The sequence below is a fragment of the Dysidea avara genome, chromosome 12 (assembly GCF_963678975.1).
Source record: "Dysidea avara chromosome 12, odDysAvar1.4, whole genome shotgun sequence".
Classification (NCBI taxonomy): domain Eukaryota; kingdom Metazoa; phylum Porifera; class Demospongiae; order Dictyoceratida; family Dysideidae; genus Dysidea; species Dysidea avara.
Window position 1 is genome coordinate 22,902,126 of NC_089283.1, and position 9,912 is coordinate 22,912,037.

A 9,912-nucleotide genomic window follows, 5' to 3' on the forward strand; every position below is an offset into this window, starting at 1 on the left:
TATCAGTCTCTTTCTTCCCATAGACCAGTAGCTAGCTACCATACACCATGCATGGCTTAACTATAGTATATAGAATGGTCATCAGCAGACACTGCATGTGCATGCTATTGATGCCGTGTAAGTGGTCCACAGAACTTTAGTGTGCATTTTCAATGCAACTCTAAGTGCCTCACACTAGCTGCATGATTCCATATTTAAAAGAGATAATAGCATGTGGTAAGGATTGATAATTATATTGCCTGTACTAGGCCTTACAAATTAGAATGTGGGTACAGAATTATAGGTCTGTATATACATCATATGAGAATGGGTGAACGTATTTCATGATATGATGCAAGTGCTATAGAAGACAGGAAGTAGGCTACATTCATGGTATGCAGACTGTTGAAAAATGTTTCATAAGTGTTGTTGTTTATAGCTTTGAGTCATAGACCTAATAGAAGAATCTGTTTTACTATTCTGAGTTTATTACAGTTTAGCGACATATCCTGCATATAACTTTGATAATATTGTCGGGTGTTAGCTACTGTTTTGAAGTATGCAGTCATAGTAGCTACTTCATGACATGATGATGGAAACCGAGAGGCTATGATGGCATGTCCTTGATTCCTTGGTTACAGCCCCTCTTTTGGGACCACTTTACCTCCCTGGTTGCCCCATCTGTTTCTTCATTGTCTACATATATACCACTTTGACACCTCAGATCAAAGGAAACTACAAGGCTACGGTGCTGACCACAACTGCCTTTGATGCTGAGGCAGTTACAAAGCATCAGTTCCCTTTGATTCTTTATATTAAGCTGCTTAAAGTTTTGCATTGTGGGTTTGAGTTTAGCATGTTGGTTTAGTTAGGCTATAAGCATTCTCTTGAAGGAATAATATAGTTCAGTAGTACTACTAGGCATCACTATTAATCGTTTTCACAATGTGGGGATTGCTTTTCTATTTTCTACACAGCACATTCAACCACATGACAAGATGGCTCAGACATTCACAACCTATACTCATAAGCACTTAATTTAGCATCTTAGGTTACTTTAGGCATCCACAAAGTGTGACGGTTAATACGAAGGATTAACCGAGGTTAATGCGCGACGGTTTATACTATCTCACGTGATGATTAGATACGGTCTGGTGCTGGCGTCGGGTATGATAGTATACGGGGAGCTGCTTCGGTGCATGCGCATCAGTTACCTCGTGGTTTTAGGCGGGATTTTCACTGGTATTTTGTGTGATGGCAGATAACGATTCAAATCAGGAGAAGCAAGGCACAGAAAGGCCTGAGGATCACACCCAGGACCCGACACAGGAAGGACGTAGTGCTCAAGTGGTGAAGGTAGTGCGGGTTGACGAGTTACAAGACACCATTACTGAGCTGATGAAGAAAGCGTGGGAGAACCTTCCTCTGTCATCGGGAGTAGTCTGGCGCCGCCCGCCCCTTCTCATAAAGTAAGGGTCTGGTGAAATAGTCTCGTGCCCAGCCGGGCTCGCGCTAATGCGCAAACACCGTCTGGTGACACTGCTCGAGTTTCTTGGGCCCGGAAGTGCGATCCAGCCAAAATATTGGCTGGCCAATCAGAATTTACGAGTTGCATAATCGACTATTTAGTTGACTATTTAAAGCCATTTTATCATAAGTTACTCACCTAGGTTGTTCAAGATGTTTGTTGTCAAGTTGTTTTTCCGATCTCACCTTATGAATCGTGACTCGACGTTTCACCAGAAATGAAACGCTTCCTCTACTAATACAATGAATGAAGAGATCGCATCTAGTGAACGCCCTATTCTGAGTTTTACTTTATTCCTAGAATGGTTTTTCACTGTTTTAAAACGATTATGCAACTTCTCAATTCTGATTGGCCAGCCAATATTTTGGCTGGATCGCACTTCCGGGCCCAAGAAACTTGAGCATTGTCACCAGACGGTGTTTGTGCATTAGCGTGAGCCCGGCTGGGCACGAGACTACTGGTGAAATACAGATAGAGGGATTGCACGCGTGATGCGTTATGACGTATTTTCGTAAAATGCTTAACAACCGTTGCTTGTCAGACATTTGTGAGGTAAGCGAGTGAAGGCTACAGCCAGTCTCAATGGTTCAGTGTAGAATGGAACATGTTCGCTAGGTTAGTCACTTATATAAACTAGGATAACCGTAGTCAAAATTGTACAAAGTGTTAGGGTCCACAACTAATCGACGAAAAATTGATATTACGCTTGTCCAACTTAGTGCTAGTATTTAATGTTTGTTTCTAACCTTATCCTAGCTTTTGACAGATTCTTTTATTTGGTAAAGCGTGGTGACGAAATAAGTGCATTCGCCCCATTGCGTGCCATAGAAAAGTAAACTTCACAAATGTCAGACTAGCAACGGTTGTTAAACATTTTTATAATTCACGCCACAATACTTTTCACGTGCAAACCCTCTATAAGTGCATGTCAATGACGTTCACACAGAAATCGCCTTGGCAACACAATGCTTTTGTTCGAATTGAAGTGCAATCATCTGATGTAACAAGCATTACGTGCGCTGTCTAATTGAATTCTTTTTGAAATGATTAGGTATTTGTATTTCACCAGACCCTTACTTTTTGCGAAGGGGCGAGCGGCGCCAGACTACATCGGGAGGTGGAATAACGAGACCGCTCACCCAAGGTGAGATATCCTTCCTTCTGCTTTCGGGATGACCCGCCCCTCCCTGCTTCAGTGAGCGGGGAGGGACGTCATTAACCACTGTAGTTATCACTCACCTGGCAAGTCATACCGTGGCCCCTGTTTAAGGGCATTAACTTCGTTTCGTACTTACCGTATGACAGGGATCATCTGAAGAACCACAGGTCCCCAAATAGTCAAGCAACTAGTAGTGCCCCTCGGTGATCCTGCCATATAACTTGGCCCGAGGCCTGGTGTTTCCCCAAGGGAGAAGTGTACTAGCCCGAGTGCAACAGCTATCGTACAGCCGGTATGTCAAGTTATACCCGGTTACTACTGTCGCGTGTCTCTGTTTAGGAGTACCACCCCCGTCTGCACTTCAGCATGTGCAGCTGGTCAACAACCCCCGGAATGGGTCGGAGGCTGGGGACATTGTGACCATGACACCAGACAACAATACAGCTACTGGCCTTGCCAGTAGTAGCCAAGTGGGCAACCTCGGCAGGGAGTTGCCAATAGGATATGCCGGAGGGATTTGTGTTGGGGAAGGTCTGCCCCCAGTACCAGAGAGGCTTGCAGCACGATCAGACGGGGGAGAATTCATTGAGATGTGCGAGTTGATATTGGAGTATTGGCTAGCCAAAGAGGAAGATGGAACAGTCAAGGCAGCGTCCCAGGAGGGTTTTGGATGTCTTTACCTGGGTGCAATCATTCACAATCTATGTGAGTGTCAGAGCAGCACATGATCCTTCACTGATACCAGAACTGATGGCCTATGTGTACATGATTGTTAGGGCTAGCCAGGACTTTGGTGGCACAAGTTGGGTCAATTATGATACAGTGTTCTGAAAGCAGGCAGCAGCGTCTGGTGTAACAGCATGGTCAAGGGTCAATGGAACCCTACACTACATCCGTTTCAATGGTCCGCGTAGGCAAGCTCATCGCTGCGAACTGTGCTTGGCAGCTACACATAGAATCGAAGATTGTGGGCTTGGAGATCCAGAGCAGGAGGGCTCAAGTCGTCTGCGGGCTCTGGAGGCAATGGTTCAGTCCCTGTCATCAAGGCAGACTGCTAGCCACCCCCAGGCCCCCCAGCCGATACGACCATCTGGTCAAGTGTGCAGAGCCTGGAACAGGCAGGAGTGTCACTTCTGGCGGTGTCGGCATACACATGTATGCAGCAACTGCGATGGAAACCACCCAGCAGTACTCTGTCAGGCCGCTAGCCAAGGGTCACACCACCAGGGTGGTTGGTTCCAGCCTTATTGAACTATGTCATAATTTTGTTGTGATTCAGGTCAAACTCAGCTCTACCTATGTAGCAGCCACGGTGTGTTTTTATTAAATGCTTAATCAGAATTATTACCTAGTGGAGTCTCTCACCAGCCAGTAAGAGGCCTCATCCAATTGCAGACTGTGCTACCAGTGTGGTTTTTTGCCAGCCTGGTTATTTGATGCTGTAGCTAATCCATTGAATGCATGTGCTTAGGTTAGAGCGAGTGAGCAGTTGGTGGGCTGCTGGCTGGTGAGAGACCGGGGCATGGGATAGAGTCAATAGCCCCTAATTGTATCTGTAGAGGGATACCAGTACATGGAAGATTTACAAGCCTTGGACTCCTGTCGTCCGTTGAGCCCGCTGAGACTTCCACAGGAACTGTGCAGGGTTGTGACTCCGTTACACTGGTGGAAGTGGGACAGGTTCCTAAGGTGGCACCCAGATCAGCAGTTCCGAAGCTATGTGGTTGATGGAATTAGAAATGGCTTCAGACTGGGCTTCGACCGGTGCAGGCCCCGTCAAGGCTCAATATGTCTTCAGCGGAGGAACACCCGAAGGTGATATCGGAGTACCTCGCGTCAGTGTCGGGAAGGTAGGGTACTGGGTCCTCTGGATCCAGGTCAGTTCTCCCATGTTCACCGTAGTGAGCACCCCAGGAAAGTGGAGACCAATTGTGGATTTGTCGTCTCCGGAGGGCAGAGGTGTTAATGATGGGGTTAGCATACCTAGGTGTTCTCTAGCATATGTTCGCGTGGAGGATGCTGTCCAAGGGGTGGCAGCTATGGGAAGAGGCTCACTGATGGCTAAGGTGGATATATGCCAGGCATATAGGGCTATACCGGTGATTTGCTGGGAATGATCTGGCATGGCAAACTTCATAGATGCAGCCTTGCCCTTCGGGCTGCACTCAGCCCCCAAGATATTTACAGCAGTGGCAGATGCGGTGACATGGATCATACAACAGCAAGGAGCTCCCTTGCTTATCATTCACTACCTGGATGATTTTCTTCTAATTGGCCCCCCAGGGTGTGATGATTGTGCCGTGGCCCTTGCCATACTACTCCAGACATTCAATCTCCTTGGTCTTCCAGTGGCATGGGAGAAACTGGAGGGACCCACAGCATGCTTAACCTTCTTGGGTCTTGAGATTGACTCAGCGGCACTGGAGCTCAGGCTCCCCCAAGAGAAACTGTGGAAGTTACAGCAGACAGATGCCAGTTGGCTGGATAGAACAGACTGCCAAAAGGAGTTGGAAAGTCTACATGGTCAACTGGCCTATGCGAGCAAGGTGGTGAAGCCAGGGAAAACCTTCACCTGCCGCCTGATAGAACTATTAGCGGGTTTTCGAAAGTCATATTATCACATCCAGTTAAATGAGTAATTCAAGGCTGACCTCATGTGGTGGATGACGTTTATAAGTTCCTGGAATGGCAAGGCTATCATCACCCCTACCGAGCAGGGCCGTCGTGAGCACCACATCTGGACAGACACATCAGGCTCGTTTGGCTGTGGAGCCGTAGCTCCATCACAGGAGGAGTGGTTACAGTGAAGATGGTCTAACTGCACCCCAGATGGTGCAGAATCAGTAGAGGAAAGCATTCTGTGGATGGAACTCTTCCCGATTGTACTGACAACGGCTGTCTGGGGAAGGCATTGGGAGGAGTCGAATGTGATCATGTCATACGTTGTGACAACATGGGAACAGTCGCAGTAGTAAACTCGGGCTACAGCAAGGCAGCACCGGTGATGCACTTGCTAAGATGCCTGTTTTCTTTTTGCCAGGGCACGTTTTCAATTTATGCTGCAAGCAGTGCATACACCGGGGGTCCAGAACACTTGGGCAGATGCAGTGTCCAGAAATAACATCAGTTGGTTCTTGTCTCAGGTCCCCAATGCTGGAAGAGTCCGTCAAACCGCCATTCCGAGGAGTCTGACAGCACTCTTGCTGGACCAACACATCGATTGGAGATCAGTGAGTTGGACACAACGGTTCAGCAGCTGTTATAAACGGTTTGGCCCCATCTACATCCAGGAACTATCAGTCAGGGAGTAAGCATTTTATAACATTTTGTAATTTGTATCATGTAACTTCTCCGTTTCCTATGAATGAACAGTTGTTATCACGTTTTGCAGCATACTTGTTAAGGAAGGACTGAAAGGGGGCACAATCAAGAACTACGTGGCAGTGCTGAAGCACGCCCAGATAAGTATGGGACTTGGTGATCCACGAATGAGGTATATGCCTCAGCTGGGATATATAATTTTTTTTTTAACCCGGGCTTGATGGACTGCCCTTGCCTACCACCCCCAGCACAAAGAAAGGCACGTGCTGGACAACTGTAAAAAACAATAGAAAAACAGAGTAACGCAGCCAGCATGTTACTCTGACAAGCGGGACTCCACTTGCACTAAATTCATTGGTGGTGGAGCCCCAGTGTGCAGGCTTGTCTTCCTTCACGTATTAGGTGGGCAGACCTGAGTGGTATATATTACTTATACCATGGCCACTCAGGATTTGCCTGATATATATTCCTGTGCCCTATCAGGCAAATCCCAAAATTATTTTTCTTGGAGTGGGAATAAAACCATGAATATACTCTAATAGAATGCCCACATACGTACCCTAATAGAGCAGTCAAAGCACTTCATAAAAACATGTTCCTAAAAGTAGTCTAAAAAATTTCCTACAGTGGGAATTGAAGTATTGACCTCTGACTTTGAGAGTTGGTGTCCTACCACTGTACCAAGGGTTTAAAGGCTATTTTGTACTGCTTTTAAATGCTGTAAGTTCATTAACTAGGTTTTTATTGACTGTAAATAAATACCTTTGACTAGGTATTTTAGTTGAAATGCTTCAATTTACATTTATAAGTGAACTTTGAGATATTGTGAATGCTAATATGGCTACAGCTTGAGGGGGGAAGCAGCCCCCCAGACCAAAGATTCTATATACTGGTCAGCCCTTCCACACATCAACTACTTCCTCGTGACATAGCCAAACCAGGGTAAGCTCTGGCAACTGAAGCTCAATCTGTCAGTTAAAAGCATGCTGGCAATGACAGTCGATCGATAGCACTGGTGTTCATGAAAGGCTGGCTATTCTATTGCATGTTTCATCATTGCACTGCATGCACCTATGTTTTTAATGCATATTATGTGTCATATACATGCATACATACTTGATACAAAACATATATATGTACTTGATACAAAACATATATATGTTGGTAGCTATCTGTATATGTCAACCATGCATGTATGGCCACTTACAGCTTCATATTCATAATGCCATATACATTATAATTAAATTCACATATTTTTCATGTGTCATGCACTGTATAACCCAGCAGCCCAAGCAAATTAACTTTGAATCCCATGACATAATTATATGAAGTGACAGCTGAGCAAAGATTTCTGGTTGGATATTGCTAGCTGCACCACTGCATGTACACACACATAACATGTGTTATATAATATCACACAATATGTTGTGCTCATCTTGCTGGAAATATATTTTTTATGCATTGCAGCATACTTGAGATATGCAAAGCCTATATGTAACCGGAATTGCAAAAAGGTAGGTCTTTCACACACATCCAATTCTGTAAACTTGTGAGGCCATAACTTAGTGTTCAAGTAACACATTAACCTGAAATTTTCACCATCAATTCTATTCAGCAATGTTGGTGCTCACTCAGTTCTGACCAAATTTCAAGTCAATGAGATTATGAATTGTCAAAGTTGGCAAATTGCAATTGGATGTGTGTGAAAGACTCTTTTTTTGCAAATCCAGTCACATATATACTGGCCAAGATATAGGTATATATAGGCAATGCACTATAGAGATTTATACCAAATCAAGCCAATTCCATGAAGGTTTAAAATCCTTTAATTGTTATGACAAGCTAGCACAGTAACATATAACTGCAGGGACAAGCCAGAGTTCCAGCTATTGACCAAAATTTGCATTAATGGTGCTATAATTATAAAATGTCAATTTGTTGACTTATATACTTGGAATTCACCTTTCCACAGTTATTCAACTCCCCTCCTCTTCAGTCCAATAGGCTGTAGATACATGTACATAGCTGCTATGGAGTGTGTGCATCCGAACAGACTTTTGACAGTTTTAAATAAATACTTTCAAGCATCTTAAATTAATAGTAAATTGCAATACTGCATATCTCATGGAAGAACGGCTCTACCAAATGTGTTGATCATAATCAATTAGATTACAGAATATACACTCAAAGTTAAACAAACAATCCAAAAACATTGTATGCATTGATCATACTACTGTGGTAAGTATGGGGTAGCAACAGTGGCCTCATACAAGATATCATCAATAAAAAATTCTTCAAGTTGCCACTGGAGTGTTTCAAATGTTGCATGGTCTACAGACAGCATCACTGTTCCAACATTTCATCATTATCTTGTGCAGCTGTTCTGGACAATCTGTCGGGCATGGCATACGATACCCTGTTTGTAGTTTCTCTTGAACTTGACAATTGCTCATTCCAGGGTAGGGGATACGACCATATGTAACTACCTCATAAAGTAGAACACCAAAAGACCAAACATCTGATTTAGTGGTTACATGAGAAAATTTTAAAACTTCTAGAGCTGACCATTTACTTTTTGACCTGATGAGCTCTTCACTGGTTTCTTTGGAGAGAGTATTGAAGATGCCAAAATCTCCTATCCTGCAGATTAGATGCTCCGATACAAAAATGCTTTTAGCAGCAAGGTTCCCATGAATGTAAGTGTTCTTCTCAAGGTAGGCCATTCCAGCTACTACTTGTGCTCCCATATTGATTAATTGTGGAAGCTGTAAAGTACGACCGTCACCTCGCAAGTAGTCTAGTAAGTTGCCATGCTCTGTTGGTTCAGTCACAACATAGATCGGCTCCTCTTTTACACATACAGCATATAACTGTACTACATTTCTGTGTCTCAGTTGTTTCATCACTGTTGCTTCCTTCAGAAAGCCAGACACAGTAATAGTACCAGGATTAAGTGTGTTCACAATGACTGGAGTGGTATTGTTCCACACTGCTTCCCACACTTCACCAAAGTTGCCAGTGTCAATCTTCTTACAAAGGTTTAAAGAACTTCTTTGAATTTCCCAAATTTCCCAACCTTTGAAAATTGAATCAATAATATAGCAATCAGTACAAGAAGCCTAAAACCAGAGACATGCTGCCCAAAATTCAACACCTATATATATACACAGTAGTGGAGAAACAATGCCGGGGATGGATGCAAAGAAGGACAACAGTAACTGTTGCAGTGTTATGATGATATTGATCAGAATATTAAATCACAACAGTTACAACAAATCACAAAAGACAACACATGTTACAATAGCATTAATTAGAGATAAAGTTTGAGAGAGTTCTGAAAAAGTCACATGATTATTAGCGTGTGCCCTACATAACTCTATAATGCATGTATAGTTGCTGTCGTAAATGAAAGGGCCTAAGTGACATCAAACACTTTAGAAATCCAAGTCTATAGCATGCTCCATAGTTGAGTTGTGTTTTGCTGAAGGCATCAGTTAGTTAGTTAGTTAGTTAGTTATTCAATAGAAAATTCTGTTAAATAAAAGTACCTAAAATTCCATTAAAAACCTGTTGAAAGCATTTAGAGTTGCTCTGAAGGTATTTTTTGGTTTGATTATATGGCTAAACAGTTGTCGTGACATGACAGCTGTTTTTGAGTGATATTTTAAAAAGCGCAAACCTTCATGACCTATACTATACAGTACTATATATCGTATTGTGTGCTGTAATCATAAACGTAGCCAAGCCCCTTGGTTTATAGCAAGTATTCAGATAAATACTTCTGTGTATTGTATGGGTCGAATGACACAATTCGGCAGCGATTCAGCCAGGGATTGCCAGAGATTTTCCCACTATGCACTATATGTGACATCATCTCATGCTAGGCATCTTCATCTCCATTTCCAAGTCCACAGTTTAACCACAA

General features: G+C 43.5%; 2 protein-coding genes across 2 annotated transcripts in view; both read right to left on the bottom strand.

The window, feature by feature from the left end:
- Positions 1-9,912, bottom strand: part of LOC136241754 (tyrosine-protein kinase-like) — a 135,457-nt gene that overhangs the window by 61,306 nt on the left and 64,239 nt on the right. The window lies entirely within an intron of this gene.
- On the bottom strand, positions 8,303-9,013 carry LOC136241222 (tyrosine-protein kinase-like). Its single transcript, XM_066032406.1, has one exon. It carries the CDS (start codon positions 8,888-8,890, stop codon positions 8,303-8,305), a length of 588 nt encoding a protein of 195 aa, XP_065888478.1. The 5' UTR covers positions 8,891-9,013.